This window comes from Urocampus carinirostris, chromosome 2 (genome assembly GCF_059441175.1).
Source record: "Urocampus carinirostris isolate Australia breed hairy pipefish chromosome 2, RoL_Ucar_1.0, whole genome shotgun sequence".
Taxonomy (NCBI): Eukaryota; Metazoa; Chordata; class Actinopteri; order Syngnathiformes; family Syngnathidae; genus Urocampus; species Urocampus carinirostris.
The window spans coordinates 8,341,657-8,361,127 of record NC_142350.1 but is presented as its reverse complement, the minus strand read 5'-3'; the positions used below and the strand labels follow the sequence as shown (position 1 = coordinate 8,361,127).

Genomic DNA, 19,471 nt, shown 5'->3' with positions numbered 1-19,471 from the left:
GACAGTGACAAGAACGATCAAGTTGAAAAAAGAAATAATTGCAAAATACAAAAATGACGAGTGTCTGCCTCCTAAGTGCTGCTTATAGGTACAGTAAATAGTTTGTATTTGTTTTAGGTTTATATTTATTACTAGTGAATTAATCACTATCATCTACACATTTAAATGATTAATATGGTTTAGGTTCACGTTTCATTATTTTGGATACGTATTTGTCCTATGCTGTCTCAGTCAGATGCGGATATTATAATTCACGCGTTTGTTACTTCCCGTCTCGATTACTGTAAGGCAAGGCAAGTTTATTTGTATAGCACAATTCATACACAAGGCAATTCAAAGTGCTTTACAGAAATGACAGACAGGTTAAAAACACACAATAAAAGACATCGAAAATTTAAAATGTGGTTTTTAAAATGCATTAAAACCGCAGATAAAACATAATCAAATCAATGAATTAAAATAAGGTAAAAGTGAAGGGTGCAGGTAGAACCCTTTCAGTTGTATGCACAGTTGAACAGAACTGTTTTCTGGACTTAAACACTGTCAGAGTAGACGCCTGTCTGACGTCACCATGAAAAGACTTATACACCAGCAGAGTTGTTTTAAAGTCTATTCTCTGAGCGACAGGAAGCCAGTGCAGAGACTTGAGCACAGGACTAATATGATCGTACTTCCTGGTTCTGGTCAGGACCCGAGCAGCAGCGTTCTGGATTTTCTGCAGCTGTCTTACAGCTCGTTTAGAAAGTCCAGTCAGAATGCAGTAGTCTAACCTGCTCGAGATAAATGCATGGATAAGTTTCTCCAAGTCTGGTTTAGGCAGTAAACCTTTGATTCTGGCAATGTTTTTGAGATGGTAAAAGGCTGATGATGTTATGGATTTAATGTAGCTGTTAAAGTTTAGGTCTGAGTCCATTATTACCCTGAGATTTCTAACCTGATTTTTAGCTTTTAAACTAAGTGATTCCAGATGACTGACACTTTCTCTGGGTTTTTGTGGGCCAAAGACAATGACTTCAGTCTTATCTGAGTTTAGTTGGAGAGAGTTGTTTTTCATCCACGCAGTGATCTGTTGGAGGCAGTGACAGAGTGAGTTCACGGGCCCATGTTCTCCTGCTGTCAGCGAGATGTAAATCTGAGTGTCATCTGCATAGTTGTGGTAGGACACGTTATTACTGCGTATTAACTGGCCCAGGGGCAGCATGTAAAAATTGACCAAGAGGGGTCCCAGGATGGACCCCCGGGGGACCCCACAGGTCACTGCCAATTGGTCTGACACATTCGATCTGAACAAAATACTTCCTGTCCTCGAAGTAAGACTGGAACCATTTCAGGGCAGGACCAGAGATACCTACCAAGTCCTCTAACCTCTGCAACAAGATCACATGGTCGACTGTGTCAAATGCAGCACTCAGATCCAGCAGGTCTAAGACTGAGACTGTACCTGCCTCAGTGTTCAGACGGATGTCGTTTGTCACCTTGATCAGAGCGGTCTCAGTGCTGTGATGGGGCCTGAAGCCTGACTGGAAATCATCAAAGCAGTTGCTTATTAGAAGATAATCACTGAGCTGTTGGTAAACAACTCTCTCAAGGACTTTCCCTGAAACAGCAGGTTTGATATGGGCTGATAGTTATTCAGTACTGTGGCATCCAGACTACTCTTTTTTGGGAGAGGCCTAATGCACTACTCTCCGGTCTCCCGAAGTCCAAAATCAAGAGTCTTCAGCTAGTACAAAATGCTGCAGCGAGGCTTTTAACCCAAGACAAGAAAGTTTGATCACATTACCCAGATTTTAGCTAACCTGCATTGGCTCCCTGTTAGCTTAAGATGTGATTTTAAGGTTCTGTTGGTATTATACAAAATCATACATGGACTTGCTCCCTCATATCTTTCAGATTTAATTTCCCCCTATGTTCCGGTCCAGAACCTTTACTCTGAAAACGCTGGTCTACTAGTGATCCCAAGAGCCAAGAAGAGATCCACAGGTTCGAGAGTGTTCTGTATCCAGGCCCCGGTGCTGTGGAATGCTCTCCCCCCTGAGATTCGATCTGCAACCTCAGTGCAAATGTTTAAATCTAAGCTTAAAACACACTTCTACTCTATAGCATATGAATAACCTATATTTTTTTGTTGACAATATCTCTGTACTATTTGTAATTGCAACATCCATTGCAGCCTGGTCATCCTGGAAGGGGATTACCACATGTGCGGTCCCTTCTCAAGGTTTTTCATTTTCCTCATGTTGAGGTTTTTGAGTTTTTCCCTGCCCTCATGTTGGTTTCAGATCAGGGGATGGTGTAATAATAGTCTGAAATAATAGTCTGTGCAACAACCTGTGCAGCCCTTTGAGACTCTTTGTGATTAAGTGCTATACAAAATAAAATGACTTGACATGAATAACCTATATTTTATATTGATAATATGTGTATCATTGACCCTCATTTAGATTTTAGATGGTGTCATAATAGTTTGTAATAATAGTTTGCAATAGTCTTTGATCTGTGCAGCCCTTTAAGACTCTTTGTGATTGAGGGCTCTACAAATAAACGTGACTTGACTTGACTATTTCTTTTAGTATGTGGCTGTTTTAGGCGAGTCGGCTGATATGTGATGTGCGCCTACTGTATATATGAGTATATACACGTATATGTAGTGGTGCCGAATGCAATTATTTCCCCACAAAGAGATTTTTTCTCTCACATTTTCTTTTGTTCTGTCTCACTGGATGTATTTGCAGAACTTTGAATGAATGAATGAAAACTTTATTTCGAACATAAAAATAAAAACAGGACAAAAACAATGAGTCAACAACGAAATAATGTCACACAACATGTTCGAAAAGGGGTAGTCAGAAGCAGATGCTTATTTTTCCTACCCCTTTATCTTCCCTATTAAATACATTTTATAGATAGCTCCTCTTGTGTCCAATACAACAAAATCTCATGGATATACTTATTACATAGGTCAGATATCAATAATTATAATAGTTACAATAATCACATATTTTATACACTAATCTTCGCAATACCCATCCCTCAACGTCATAATGCGCATAATGTCACTGCGGCACCAGTGATAATATCAATAAAAATAAACACAATACTTATAACAATTCTGATGTGATAATAGCACAATAACAACAAGTTAGCCATAGTTTGAAGTGCAGTATTTCCAGTCTCCCTCATATCCCATTTTCTTCATCTCTGTATTTCGCCAGTAATGCTTTTTTGTATTTAAATTTGAACACATGGATATTTGGACATTGTTTGATTTCATTTTGCAAATTATTCCAAAGTCTGACTCCACACACAGACACACACATACTTCTCCTGGTGGTTCTCACCTTTGGGATTTTGAATTCACCACAGCCCCTCAAGTTATAATTTCCCTCTTTCCGAGTGAATAATCTTTGTATGTTTTCTGGCACTATGTTTTTGTTGACCTTAAATAACAGTTGTGAAGTGAAAAATTGTATTAAATCATCCAATTTCAATAAATTGGACTGCATGAATAAAATATTGGTATGATCCCGATATCCTACCCTGTGTATGGTTCTTATTGCACGTTTTTGAAGGATAAAAAGGGGCTGTAGTGAACTTTATTAATTATTGCCCCAGACTTCTGCACCATATGTTAAATATGGCAGAACGAGAGAACAATATAATAAATACAATGCATTATAATGTAAAAGAACTTTGGTTTTATTAATTATTGAAATGCTTTTAGATACATTTGTTTGTATGTGTCTGATGTGTGTTTTCCAACTTAATTTATTGTCTATTATGACCCCTAAAAACTTAATTTCTGATACAATGTCTATTGTGACACCATCCATTTTTACTTCTAAATCTTGATTTGCCTTACGATTACCAAAGAATATTACTTTGGTTTTATTTAATTTTAAAGATAATTTATTTATATCCATCCATACTTTTAGGTTAATTAGTTCACGATTAATACAGGTTACCAAATCCATATAGTTATCATTTGAATAGAAAATGTTAGTGTCGTCTGCAAATACTACTATTTTCAATAGTTTTGAAAGATTAAAAATATCATTAATATATAAATTAAATAGCTTTGGTCCCAGGATAGAACCCTGTGGTACTCCACAACAGATGTCCAAATATTCAGATGAAAACTCTCCCATTTTTACATATTGCTTCCTCCCCGTCAAATAACTTTGAATCCATTTCAAAGCCACTCCCCTGATGGCATATCTTTCCAGTTTTTTTATTAGTGTATTATGATTAATAGTATCAAATGCTTTTTTTAAGTCAATAAATACCCCGACTGCGTATCTCTTCTTTTCTATACTGTGGGTGATTTCTCCTACTGCATCAATAATTGCCATTGTTGCTGATCTGTTTGCTCTAAAACCATATTGACTTTCATTACTCAATTTATGTTTATCAACAAATGGTTCTAGTCTATTATTGTAAAGTCTCTCTAGTATTTTAGAGAACTGAGGAAGCAGAGATACCGGTCTATAGTTTGTAAAAATGTGCTTGTTCCCATTTTTGTATATTGGTATAACTTTTGCTATTTTCATTTGATTTGGAAATGTGCCTGTTAGAAATGATAGATTACAGATGTAGGTCAATGGTTTCACAATGCTGTTTATAATTTGCTTAATTAGTACCATATCGATGTCAAAACAATCCATAGACGTTTTGTTTTTACAGTTGTTAACCACGTCTAAGATTTCTGATTCCGTAACCCCAGATAAAAACATGGTCTTGGAGTTCATTTTTATTAGTGACTCAAATTGTTTACCACTGCACTCTGGGATATTTGCAGCGAGCTCTGGTCCAACATTTACAAAATAACTATTGAAATTCTCCACAACTTGATTTAAATTATAATTTTCACTGTTCTTATCAATAAAATAGTTTGGATATGCATTGCTTACATTCTTTCCTTTTATTATACTATTTAATATATCCCAAATACCTTTGATATTACTTTTGTTATGATGTAATAAATTGGTATAGTATAATTTCTTGCTTGCTCTTAATATTCCTGTCAATTTGTTTTTATACGTTTTATACCGGGTTTCGGCTTCCTTAGTTCTTAGTTTAATAAATTTTCTATATAAGTAGTTTTTTTTCTTACAAGCATTATGTAAACCCTTAGTTATCCATGGATGGTTTACAGATTTATTCTTAATATTAATTTGTCTCATTGGGCAATTTTTGTTGTACTTGTTGGTGAATATTTCCAAAAATATGTCAAACGCACCATCCACATCATCTGTACCATATATAGCATTCCAGTTTTGTTTAACTAAGTCATCATACAGTGATATAATAGTCGCTTCAGTTCTAACTCGTTTGTAAACATTATCCTTAACTTTGTGCCAAACCAACTCACTAGTGCCAAATGAAACCATTTCCCAATCTGTCCAATGCATGCATGTCTCGCTGGCGGTTTCCTAGCAATGCTCCTTATGGACAGCGGGTGCGCTCTTTAGCACTGCAGCACACACCACTGCAGTAGTTTGTGTGTCACTGGAGGAAGAGGAGATGAAAAAGGGGTGGAAATTGGAATAGGGAGGAGGCGTAGGGCGTGCAGGCCCAAATAAAGCCATGGGGGCCGGGGTAGGGCTAGGCCCCCCTTTGCTATAAATACCCTGGCAGCCCACAGGCTCGGATTTGGTGGTTTGGGCTTTGTACACGGGACCACCACCACCATCAGAGCAGCAGTAGTTTCTGTCCTTAAAGGAATTACATCATCATCATCCTCCTCCTCCTCCTCCAGGATGCCTCGCGTGGATGCGGACCTAAAGCTCGACTTCAAGGATGTCCTGTTCCGGCCCAAAAGGAGCAGCCTCAAGAGTCGCTCTGAGGTAACAACCTCAGATGATGCAGTAAATTGGTTTTGATTCCTCGCATCCCATAACATTGCAACCTGCGTAAAAGTTCAGCATGAGTGTTATTGCGTAATGAGAGCGGCCAGCCGTCCGGAGAGCAGCTTGACCTTCTCCTAAGACAAAAAGAAAACACTCAAGTGTGCAAAATGCTGCACTTGGGACTAAGTAGCTTTGATTGTAGTGTGGTTTATTAAAGCTTTTTAATTAGCTGCAATTTCAAAGTAGGTCCTTGCTTTCTAAATTGAGAATCGTTCCAAATGATCCACTTATGTAGTCACGCTTCATCAAAAATAATAATTAAAATCATAAATTTTATTCTAAACTTACTGCATTGCGGGATTTTGTAATGGACATTTGTTATTACATAGCAAGAAACGTGGACATTGTTTTTAAACTGAAACGGAAGGGATAACAACTTTTTTTGAGTGTGTTTTTTTTTCTTCTTCTTTTAAAGTGTCTTTTTTGGTGACCTTGCAACTCTAACTCTTAATTTTTGTAGCTCTTATGAATAATATTTTTTGTAGAAAATTACATTTAATTAACAATTATTTATTAACAAGTTAATAAAATAAAATAAAAACCGTACCTAACCAACTGAACATAGATCATGGTTTTTGTTTTTATATATTGCACTTATACTATTAAAACCTTAATTTTAAAAGTATTTTTTGTAATTATACACCAAAAAATATTTCAATGCCATTTAATTCTAATAAAACGTCTCACTTTAAAAAAAGCACTTTTATAATAAAAGAGAAAATGTATTTTAATTTTAGAAATTTCCAGAGATATTTGAAAAATGATTGTGAACCTATTTCCAGAGTAATAACAAAACTTTTTTATTAGAAAATGGAAAACGATTTGATTTTTACTTGAAAAAAGCAATTTAAAAAAGGTTTTAAAATCGCACTAAACATGTTTAGAATCCTCAAAATGTATTTTTCTATCGGATATTTTTGTATGAAAATTTCACTCTTGAAAAAAAAAAAGCATTATTTTTGTAATTATAATAAAAGGTGCTTTAATTTAAAAGAGTGTACATGCTTTTTATTTAAGAAAACTATCCATTAAAAATAATTTAAAATTAAATAAAAATATATTTGTATTTGAAAAATATTCTCTATATTTGACCCTTTAAAATAAAACACGTTTTTCTCTGTCAGATATTTTTTCCCATTAGATTAATCATATAATAATGATATTTTATATAACACATTCTCTACTTTAAAATTGGTTTCTCCCTTCAAATCTGCTGTCACAATAACAATGGTGCTACTATTTATTCATTTATTTTTCTGGGCTTAAAAGGCAAAAAAATACTCAACTTCCTTTGCTCAAGACTCAAACTTTTTTTCCTCTACAACAAATATATCTGACATATTGTTATCTCCACGACTAATTAATAGCCTTAAAAGTGCATACATAGTACATAAAGTTATGCAAATATTGCATATACTTGGCTGATGAATGAATTTGACTTTGTGCTGTTTGCATTCTTAGAACGTCGGCAACGCGGGTGCAATCGAGCTTCTGTGAAAAGCTGTTCAAAAATAGGAACGTGTGCATTCCCAAAGTGGCAGCAACAGGCAACGGGCACTTGCTAACACTAAGATTAGCCAGTTAAGGAAGAGTCTGCACACTTAGTTCAAAAGAAATGCTGAATTGAAGTCATATATTTGAACTGCTTGAGAAGATTATTTGTAGTTTCTCATTGACTGCGAGCTTTTTAAAATGTATTTCTTACATATCTAAAAAACAAACAAAAACCATTGAATGCAAAAATGTTGAATTGTAGTTAGAGCCAGTGTCACAAACGTTGTGCTCGGCAGCACCAGGTAGCCCCCTAAGAACACCTGAGTAGCCTGCAATCTCGGTTTGAAAATAGCTCACCAGTGAATGTTCATTGTGATTGTCTAGGAAATGTGATTCTTAACTGGCATGATAAATAAGTGTATTTAAATGTATGAATGAATACATAAATATATGAATATCGATTCTTACAAAAATAATTTTAAAGAATGCCTATCCTAATTGATGGATGTAAATCTCTCAGGGCAAGACAGATGTTTTAGTGGTTGAGTGAGCTTATTTCAAACCTACTTCTAATAATTACAACCTGGTAATAACATTGTAACAACATACTAATAACTTGATACGTTATTTTAGAAATGCATAACATACTGGGAGAACTTCATACGAGTTAGTAACAAAAAGGTCACTCTCTAAGACAGGGGTGTCAAACTCATTTTAACTCGGGGGCCACACGATAGAACAAACATTCTGTCGGGGGCCGGACTAGTAGATTAAAGAGAAAAAAAAAGAGAGATAAAGAAATAAGAGAAAGAGGGAGGGAAAAGCAGAGAGGGCGGGACAAAGAAAGAAAAAGAGAGAGAGGGAGAGAGCGTGAGAAACAAAAGAGATAAAAAGTCGTGAGAGAGGGGGAAAAAAAAGGGAGAGGAGGAAAGAAATTCAAAGAGAAATAGAAAGACAGAAGGAGAGAAAAGAGAAAAGAAAGCGCGTAGGGTATGAAGAGAGAAAGGAGAGAAAAGGAAAAAAGGAGGTTAGAGCAAAAGAGGTTAAAAGACACTGAGAGAGAAAGAGACAAAGAGCAACAAAGGAAGAGAAAAAGAGAGACACAGAGAGTGAAAGAGACAGAGTGGGAGGAAAGGAATGGAAAAGAGAGAGAGAGAGAGAGAGAGAGAGAGAGAGAGAGAGAGAAATAAATACAAGTACAGTGTCTTTGTGAGAGGCACCTGGCTTTGGCAACATCAAGTGGACATATTTCAACCTGCAGCTTGTTTTTCTCTTGCGCTTCTCTGAGTGTTGTCTCGCGGGCCGGATTTGATCCCTTAGCGGGCCTGATCTGGCCCGCGGGCCGCCTGTTTGACACCTGTGCTCTAAGAGATTGGTGACCTCTGAGCCAGATAGTTGTCTTTTAATAGCCACTAGAGAGAGCCAGACCACAACTTATAGAATCACAGAAGAAGAAACATGTCAATATTTTATATATACACGGTAACACGCAAAATGTCACTTGTTCGAGGCCAGTTGGAAACTTATGTTGGCCTGGAGAGGGGTGGGCGCCACCAGGTTGTACTTGCCCAAGACACACCATAGGAAATGGTGCCCCTGCGATCCTAGTGGTTAAAGGATCCAAACAACCAGCCATACAGTGTCACACGACATACTGTATTCACCCGTATAATATTTTTTTCCATAATATAGATTTAGCTATTTACTGATTTGCTTAACAACGTCATGCCAAACAATATTTACCATAAGAAGTTGTGCTTGTACTAGGTGGACCTTCAGAGGACCTTCACATTCCGCAACTCGAAACAGACGTACTCGGGAATCCCCGTTATCGCTGCCAACATGGACACCACCGGAACCTTCGAGATGGCCCGAGTACTCAGCAAAGTACAAGCATTTATTTTTTAAAACATTTATAAAATGAAAAAAAAAACATGACACAACAGTATCATTTTACACAAATGATTAGTTCCTGTGAACAATATGTCCATTCTTGGACAAATTTTGCTAATACCTTGGGTGATGTTTACGGATGAGTGAGTAACTATACCTCTCCGTATGGAAGGGCCAAATAGTTTTCAAATCGTTTATAGTGTTTTTCATGTACAAAAATATTTTTTTTAAGAAGCAAGCATAAGAGTTGTTGTGAATTAATGATTATATGTGTTTATAGCTATTTATTTGTTTGTTTCAGCACACACTGTTCACGGCCATTCACAAGCACTACACTGTGGACGAATGGAAAAACTTTGCTACTAATCATCCAGAGTGCTTGGAGGTAAAGCAAAACTCATTTTGGGGGGAAAGGCGCTATTTTGAATATGTAAACTTAATATTCTTATTAAAAACAACCTTTAAAAATTCATCTTAACAAACTGAATAAACCTTATTGAAGTCATTGTCTTTTTGCTGGGCTGTTAGCATGTAGCGGCTAGCTCAGGCAGTGGCAGCGGCGACCTGGACAAGCTGTGTGCCATCGCCCACGCCGTTCCTGCACTTAAATACATCTGCCTGGACGTCGCCAACGGATATTCGGAGCATTTTGTCGACTTTGTCAAGGCGGTGCGCGAGAAGTTTCCCAAGCACACCATCATGGTAAACATACCAGCATTCGGTTCATTGTCTGCTATGATTTAAGAAAAAAAAAAAAACTAAAAACCTTCTTTCTAAATGGGATGGCCATTTCCTTACGAAATTTCGACATATTATGACAGTTGGGTAATAACCGATCATTGGCTGTGATTGGCCCGGAGACGTCGGTAACTGTCGTCATCTTCAGTTGACAGGAAGCCCTTATAGGTTGTATACAAAGTGATTTCATTCGTTTTTGAAAGAAAGTTAGAAAATGGCCGCTCTCTGAGACAATTTCCGTCGTACAGTACTTTGTGTACTCAACCTGATGTTTCTGTGTCCATTTTTTCCTCAGGCCGGCAACGTGGTGACAGGGGAGATGGTAGAGGAGCTGATCCTCTCTGGGGCCGACATCATCAAAGTGGGCATAGGACCCGGTGGGCACAGTTAAACATCTCGCACTGCTTCTAGGCAGATTTGCACAATTATATATTTTTTTGTAATCCATACATGTATTATAGGGTCTGTATGCACGACGAGGATTAAGACGGGCGTTGGGTACCCACAGTTGAGTGCCGTTATTGAGTGTGCTGACTCTGCTCATGGCCTCAAAGGACATATCATCTCTGTATGTGTTATTATCATTTTCTAACATAATACAAACCTAATCTGTATTGTACAAACATAACCCACGCAGCAAAAACTGATTAGAAAGACGTTGCAAAGACAGTATTCCGTCCAAAAGATGTCCTTTGCTGTAGGGACTAAGTTTGGACCAAATTGGACAATGGAAACACAGCAACTACTATTTTTGGAAACACTGGATAAAAATATGTTCAGAACATAACATATTTCTGTCCAAAGGACCTCCTTATTTACTTATTAGGGACCACATTTGGACAAAATTGGCTATTTGAAAGTAGCGTTATTGTTTTCTTTTTAGGGACTAAATATTGACGAAATTGGAAATATAACAACGACTATTACTGCAAAAACTGGTTAGAAAGACTATGCAAAGACGCCAAAGTTAGGTCCCAAACACTTCTTTATTTACTTTTAGAGACTAAATTTAGACAAAATTGGACATTGGAAACATACGACGCTGGAAGGGATAAGAACAATCCAATTGTAGATGTTTATTTTTGGACTAAATCATGTTTGAAACGGACCAGACTCAAGAACAGATAACAGGAGTTTATTGTTTGGAAACAATCGTGACGTCGAGTTTGGTACCCCGTTTGAAGCCTGTTCCTAAGGAAACAGCAACCGATGTATCGTTTCAGACCTCAAATCAAATTAAGTTTTTGAGCCCTCTAAAACAAGCATTTGGCAGAATTTCCAATAGGGGGTTACCCCATCCATAATAAACTGGGTTTTTTTGGGCTTTTTTTCCCCTCAGGATGGCGGCTGCAGTTGCCCTGGAGATGTCGCCAAAGCCTTTGGTGAGTTGGTTCTTATTTTGACGTCAAGTCAACTTAAGATTTTTGTAACATGTGTATGCTCCCCCATAAATGTCTAAACACGATATTTCCATTAATAAGTTGTTAGTAATAGATAAAATCCTAAGTAAACCTGTTTTCTCCATTCCCTTGGGCGGCCATTTTGAGACTGAGATGACGTTGAGGTAAGTGAGGCTTAAAAAGTGATGTCATCAGACTGCAACTCAAAATGGCTGCCCCCAGGGATGCTTAAAGGGACAGTATGTCATATTTAGTGTCCCTCGTGGTAAAATACATCATTTATTTAAAATAAAATTATTAATTTGAATCATATGCAAAAATACATAAACTAGTATACAAGTGTGCATTTCTTAAATACTTATAGGTAAAGAAATGTGTATTTATTCAACAAGTAGAGGAGGATCACCTACAGTGAGCCGACATACTGTATTTTGTCAGCCCAAACCTCGTTTTAGTTTTTTTAATTTTGTTCCTTTTTTCTTATCCCTTTTCTTTCGTTTTCTATCATTTTTCTTTTTACTTTCTTTTTCTCATCTTTTTCCATATCTCATCTTTCTACTTATCTTTTGGCCCTAATTTTTTTCTCCTTTAGTTTCTTTGTTGTTTTTCTTCTACTATTTTGTTTTTATTTTTCTTTCTTTATGCATCTTTCTTTTATTTCTATTTTATTCTTTTTTTCTTTCAGTTTTCTAAGTTTCCTCCCGTATTTTTTTCATCTCTTCTTTCTCCATCCCCCTTCCCTTATCTGTTTTTCCTGTTTCTTTGATTTTCTAGTTTTGTATTCTCTTATTAACAAAAGGCTAGGCAAAAGAAATAATAAGGAAAAACTGTGCATTCTGGTCGTGTTGAGGCTCTGTAGTTTGTGTTTTATTGTTTGTTTTTTGCACTACACAAAACAGCAACATGCAGTGGTCTAATATTACACACAGTCACCTTAAAAACGGGTGGATTTTGCTTTTTAACTCATTGTAAAACCTCCAAATACTGTTTTAGACCAATACAAACCCATATAAGGTCGAGTTAAACAATTTCCTCCCCAAAATATTATATTTGTTTGCCTTTTTGAGGTGCGGGCGCAGATTTTGTGATGATGGGCGGTATGCTGGCGGGTCACGACCAATGTTCGGGCGACCTGATCGAGAAAAACGGAAAAAAGTTCAAGCTTTTTTACGGGATGAGCTCCGACACGGCCATGAAGAAATACGTGGGGGGCGTGGCTGAGTACAGGTGAGATCCGAATGCAAAACACCTGAAAAAACTCTGACCAGGAACTCGAGTGGGCCAAAAATGTGGCCGGCCCAGTTTAATTCCATTTTTTATCTACAGGGGGCAGTGGGTACTTTAAGGTGCCGGTTAATGTTAGTCCAGTAGTTTTATTTCTTACAATACTGCAACATTTTAATGATTTTTTTTTTGTTTCAAACATATGGCTTTTGGGCCAAAACCAGCCCACCAAGATTGAACCAGAAATTTAAAAAAATGACCCAAAATATTTATTGAAATTTTAAAGTAGAATAAGAAATAACATATAAATATAAAAGAAATCAGAAATTTTACCAAAGTAATTGTATATGTTATATTATCGTTGATTTTCATAATTATATATATATATATATATATATATATATACAATTATACAATAGTAATTGTTTATAATTATTATTTATATTATTATTAGTTTAATCAAAAGAAAAAAAGAATTCTGAGTCAGTGCCAGCCAAGAAGCTTAAGAAAAAAAAATCTTGCACGCATCTCTGGGGAAAAAAGAAATAATAATTTTGACCAGTAAACAAGGACATTTTTTACTTCGATTTTCATTTTGGGGCCTAGGGCGTCAGAGGGCCGCACGGTGGAGGTCCCATACCGGGGCGACGTGGAAACCACGATCCGCGACGTCTTGGGCGGCGTTCGATCCACGTGCACGTACGTTGGAGCCGCCAAACTGAAGGAGCTCAGCCGCAGGACCACCTTCATCCGCGTCACACAGCAGTCCAGCCAAATGTTTGCATAGCGCCCCCTAAGGGCACGGAGTCTTCAGGGACATCTCAGGATTCTCTGCCACTTCTTCACCATATTGGACAGGTGCTATGACATTTACTTTAAGCCGTGCCTTGACTTACAAGCTGAAATTGCTTTGTAAGCATGTTCCTAACTCAAAGTATTTGCAATTCGAGTCTTTTCCAGCTGCAGCAGGGGTCATGGGCCCCAGGTAGCCCCCTAATAAAACTTGAATACACTGCAGACAATTTCTGAAAATCGCTCACCAGTGATGGTTCAATGTGATTTTTCTAGGAAATTTAATCGCTAACTGGCTTGATGTTTTAGTGGTCAACTGAGCCTATTTTAACCAGGAAATCGTAACATGGTAATAACATAGTAGTAACTCAATTAGGTGTAATTTTACAAATACATATGAAGCTGGAAGGAATTCGAGCTAATCAGTAAACAAATAGTAGCTCTCAGTAATAAAAAGGTTGGTAACACTAAATCCCAGCTGTGCAAAGCAAGGAAAGAAGACTGAAAAACCAAAGTTTATTTTTTTTGCTGCTCTTCTTATGAGCATATGCAAATATCCTACAAAGTCAATTTTTGGTTCTGTGCAATAAAATATACCTGCTGACTACTCGTGTTGATCTCTTTGTGAAAAGTATCTTATTTTATTGTTTATTGTGATAAAGTTGTATATCGTCAAAAATAATAATAAATACAATAAATACAGAGTTGAATCTTTAAGGTTTAAAAAGTGTAAAAATAATTTTTTTTCAAATGGATGTTGGTTTGCATTTACGAACAAATGTATTGGATATTTTGAGAAAAATAAGAATTATTATTTATAATCTATGCTATGAAATGATCTGCATTTATATAGCGCTTTTCAAGTCAATGACTTCCCAAAGCGCTTTACATTGTGCTTCACATTTCCCAATAGCGGCCGTGATCTGTGCAGCCATGGGGGGTTCAGTGTCTTACCCAAGGACACTTCGACATGTAACACGGACAAGCCGGGATTCGAACTGGGATCCCTTGATCCCAAGACGAGTGCTCTACCTCCTGCTATTTATATATATATATATATATATATATATTCATATTCATTCATTATCTGCACCGTGTATCTTCAGTAGGGAGGCCATCCCGGCTATCTTTGGGCAGTGGGTAGGGGACACTCCGAACTGGTTGCCAGCACATAGAGACAGAGAATTCACACCTAAGGACAATTTGAACCGGCCAATCAACCTGAAACCCATGTTTTTGGAATGTGGGAGGAAACCGGAGTGCCCGGTGAAAACCCACGCATGCACGGGGAGAAGAAGAAGAAGATTTACTTTTATTGTCATTCTTTGTAACCATGCACACAGAACGAAATGTCGATACACCTGACCCGTACAGTTGAACAGTAGCGAGCCGATTCAGCCACAGCCAAACAGGGCACCGCCATTTTAGACCCAACTGGGAGTCATTAGGTGACCAAACCCCCCAATTCCAACCCTTAATGCCGAGCGCCAAGCAGGGAGGCAGTGAGTACCAATGTTGTAAGTCTTAGGTAAGACTCGGCCGAGGCTTGAACCAGCGACCTCCCAGTCTCGGAGCGGGCGCCATACCATCTAGGCTACCGAGCTGCAAACTCCGCACAGGGGGTTCAATCTCATGACCTCAGAACTGTGCCGCACACCGCGCTGCCCTATATAAAATAACACCTAATTGAGTTATTACTACAATCTATCATATATATATATATATATATATATATATATATATATATATATATACTGGACTGTCTCAGAAAATTAGAATATTGTGATAAAGTTCTTTGTTTTCTGTAATGCAAATAAAAAAACAAAAATGTCATACATTCTGGATTCATTACACATCAACTGAACTATTTCAAGCCTTTTATTATTTGAATATTGCTGATTTTGGCTTACAGCTGAAAAAAACTCAAAAATCCTATCTCGAAATATTAGAATACTTCCTCAGACCAAGTAAAAAATAATTTTATAACAGCAAAACTAAATCAAACATTTGAAAATGTCCATTGATGCCCTCAGTACTTGGTTGGGAATCCTTTTGCACGGATTACTGCATCAATCCGGCGTGGCATGGAGGCAATCAGCCTGTGGCATTGCTGAGGTGTTATTGATGCCCAGGATGCTTCGATAGCGGCCTTCAGCTCATTTGCATTTGTAGGTCTGGTGTCTTTCATCTTCTTCTTAACTATACCCCACAAATTCTCAATGGGGTTCAGGTCAGGGGAATTAGCAGGCCAATCAAGGACAGTGATGCCATGTCAGTGCACCAGTTACTGGTGGTTTTGGCACTGCGGGCAGGTGCCAGATCATGCTGGAAAATAAAATCCTCATCTCCATAGAGCTTTTCAGCAGATGGAAGCATGTAGTGCTCTAAAATCTCTTGGTACACAGTTGCATTTACTCTGGACTTGATGAAACACAGTGGACCAACACCAGCAGCTGACATGGCTCCCCAAACCATTGCTGACTGTGGGAACTTCACACTGGATTTCAAGCAACTTGGATTTTGCTCCTCTCCAGCCTTTCTCCAGACTCTGGCGCCTTGACTTCCAAATGAAATGCAAAACTTGCTTTCGTCTGAAAAGAGGACTTTGGACCACTCTGCAACTGTCCAGTGCTTCTTCTCCATAGCCCAAGTCAGACGCTTCTTCCGTTGTCTTGAGTTCAGAAGTGGCTTGACCATGGGAATACGGCTATTGTAGCCCATTTCCCGGACACGTCTGTGAACTGTGGCTTTTGATACCTGGACTCCAGCTTCAGCCCACTGTCTTTGAAGCTCCCCCAAATTCTGGAAGCGGCTCTTCTTCACAATTTTGTTAAGGCTGCGGTCATCTCTCTTGGTTGTGCAGCTTTTCCGGCCACATTTTTCCCTTCCAACAGACTTTTTGTGGATATACTTTGAAACTGCACTCTGTGAACAGCCTGCTCTTTGAGAAATTTCTTTTTGTGTCTTACCCTCCTGATGGAGGGTATCAATGATGGTCCTCTGGACAGCAGACAGATCAGCAGTCTTCCCCATACTTGTGATTTAGTTTACTGAACCAAGCTGAGTGTTTTTAAGGCTCAGGAAACCCTCGCAAGGTGTTTCGAGTTAATTAGATGATTCAGGTGATTAGTTGAATAGCCTACTTGTATACTTTTTCATGATATTCTAATATTTTGAGATAGGATTTTTGAGTTTTCTTAAGCTGTAAGCCAAATTCAGCAATATTCAAATAATAAAAGGCTTGAAATAGTTCAGTTGATGTGTAATGAATCCAGAATGTATGACATTTTTGTTTTTTTATTTGCATTACAGAAAATAAAGAACTTTATCACAATATTCTAATTTTCTGAGACAGTCCAGTATATATATATATATATATATATATATATATATATATGATAGATGGGCTGCAGCACCCCCGCATCGCTACTGAGGATAAGCGGTGCAGATAATGGATGGATGGATGGATATATATATATATATATATATATATATATATATATATATATATATATATGAGTATATTAGTATTCATTCATATTTTATTGCAAACAATAAAATAAGAAATAACAGCATAGATGTTCTCTAAAATGAGTGCCCAAAATTAAATAAAATTGTTACATATGTACCTTTATATATTCATACATAACTTTATTTATATTTTTCTTTAAATCAAATAAAATGGTTTTAAAAGAAACGTTTTGATTTTTTTCCATGAAATAATTTTGATATATTGCCAGAATTACTTTTTTTCCTATATTTAAAAAAAATTGTTTTAAAAGAAAAAAATGTTTTTTTTTATATAAGATATATTACATATTTTGGTGTTTTAAGGGCGGGAATTTTTTTTATAAAACGCAAATATTTTTCTGAAAAATATTAAATAAAACATTTTTAATTATCGATATACTTTTTTGTTCAATTCATATATTTTAGTTTGTGTTCACAAAGTCTTTTTATTATTTCATTTTTCTAGATATTTTGAGAACACAAGATTTTTAATCATGTAATAATCTCAATTTTGCCAGAAAATGTGTTTCATCGCTTTTTTATTTTTTATGTATTTTTAAAAAGAAAAATTCAAACATTCTATCAGAAAATGATTTGTCATTTTGATATAATCGAGGACTGGGGAAAAAAAACTGACGTTTTTATCCCTAAAAGTGAAACGTTTTTTTCTCAAAATATTGAAAAATAAACCTTTTCTTTTAACATAAACATTACTTTAAAATTAATTTGTTTTGTAGGCGCTCAAACGTGTGTAAATTGAACTCAAGTAGTGCAGATGAAAGACAGAAGGGCATGGGGGGCGCCAAAACATACCTCCAAATTACACAAAGTGCCCGTTTATTCCCGATATGTCAAGATTTCATTTTTGTATTTTTTTTCTCCAGAGGTGCATTTGTACATCGTCAAATACGAACAAGACGCCAGAGCTTTGTTATCGGCATGGTTAGCTAACAAGAACAAGAAGAGGAAAGTGGGAGGGGCTTGGAGTGGGTGGGGATAACGGTGAGTACAGTCAAGTACAAAACGGGATTTGTCCTTTGGGAGCCACCGCTCGGGGGACACTGTCATCAAGTTCATCATGTGAAATAAGTTCTCATAAATGTACACATCGTTTTTTAGCTAAACAGCCCACATTGAAAATTGAGTCAAAAAAAAATATATTTTTGCCTGAGTTGGTTATCCTGATTCAATTTTAAAAACACAAAAAAAGTGCTCACTGACTTAAAAAAGACCCAACAGTTGGGGAGGACGCTTGTCAAAAAAAACAAAGAAATTGAATTGAAATATTGAAAAAAATATATTCTAAAATTCAATTAAAAGGATAAGTGTGCATTATTTGACCAATAGATGTGCAAAGAGTGCTTGAAAGCACAAGGTAAAACACAAACTCAGAGAATAAAAGTGACCAAATCGCACCATTTGTTTTTCCCAGCCTTTTGCAAGGTTTTGTTCTTTTAGAGTACCCGTAATTTTAAGATGGCAATCAATTATGTCGGCTCCCTCTGGATGAAGCTCATGTAAAATAAATGCAAATTTATGGATCGATGAGTATTTAAAAAAAATGCAGGCTTATATGATAGTTCAATTATTTTTGTGTTTTTACCACTGGGAGGCGCTATATAATACACACTTTCCCTTTAAGGTCTGCGCACATTGTACCCCAATCGACAGTATAGTCTTGCGCTACAACCGCACTAAAAATGTCGCTGGGGTTTTTTTCATCGCTACGTTAGCATTAGCATTCCAAGATGGCCGACGTGCAAAACCCAAAGCCTTTCCTCTCTTTCTCTTTCATGTCATTGGTGTGAAAAATGTAGCAAGTCCGAGACATTGTGCAAAACAAAAGTGGGAAAAAAAGAGGAATACATTTCATTTCTTCTCTGGATTTTCTGCATTGTTTTTGTCTCTTGCTGTCTCTTTTTAAAAGTTTTGTGTGAGACGATGCTTAAGTTTGTGCAAAATAAAATCCGAGGAAAAAAAACGTGTTTTTTCCACATTCGTGTGAGAGAAAGCAGTCGACAAATATGCTCGCTACGTTAATGTGCAAAATGATTTCAGGGTCAATTTAACCCCCCCCCCCCTGACATTTTCTGCCCGTTTTTCTCTTCTTACCCCCAACCTACGATCAACGAAAAGTCCCACATTTACTATATAAATCCATACATTTCTTAATATTCACATTCTTTAGTTTTTCCTTCTTTGAAATATCATCAAAATCCACTTTTCCCCTTAACAACAGTCACTTTTTGTCCTTATTTGGTACTAAATATGATATAATCAGTGTGCTATATCAGCGGTTCTCAAAAGAAAGGCACTACAAATTCTAAAATACATCAATACTTTAGTTTATTTCAAAGTAATAACTAAATTTCAGGGAGCTAATTTATAGTGAGAGGGCTGTATTCTGAAAAAATGGTTGGAAAAAAAAGGGAAACAATTTGGGACCCCTGTTGTTTGGTTTTGAATAAAAAATGAGAAAAATATGGATTGTTTGTACATAGCAACCCCCGC

At 36.8% G+C, this 19,471-nt stretch overlaps 1 protein-coding gene across 1 annotated transcript; it reads left to right on the top strand.

Annotated features, from left to right (window-relative positions):
- The first annotated feature begins 5,481 nt into the window (after positions 1-5,481).
- On the top strand, positions 5,482-14,057 carry LOC148370915 (GMP reductase 1). The gene is made up of 9 exons (XM_088328730.1): positions 5,482-5,846; positions 9,171-9,290; positions 9,598-9,681; positions 9,825-9,998; positions 10,330-10,411; positions 10,496-10,602; positions 11,374-11,416; positions 12,502-12,661; positions 13,265-14,057. Exons 1-9 carry the CDS (start codon positions 5,760-5,762, stop codon positions 13,443-13,445), a joined length of 1,038 nt encoding a protein of 345 aa, XP_088184856.1. The 5' UTR covers positions 5,482-5,759; the 3' UTR covers positions 13,446-14,057.
- Positions 14,058-19,471: the final 5,414 nt, after the last annotated feature.

Bases quoted from the DNA above. Each gene is read 5' to 3' on its own strand.
- LOC148370915 (XM_088328730.1), top strand. From the start codon at position 5,760: ATGCCTCGCGTGGATGCGGACCTAAAGCTCGACTTCAAGGATGTCCTG. The intron at 10,412-10,495 runs GTGGGCACAGTT...CATGTATTATAG, and splicing joins CAAAGTGGGCATAGGACCCG to GGTCTGTATGCACGACGAGG. The intron at 11,417-12,501 runs GTGAGTTGGTTC...TGCCTTTTTGAG, and splicing joins AGATGTCGCCAAAGCCTTTG to GTGCGGGCGCAGATTTTGTG.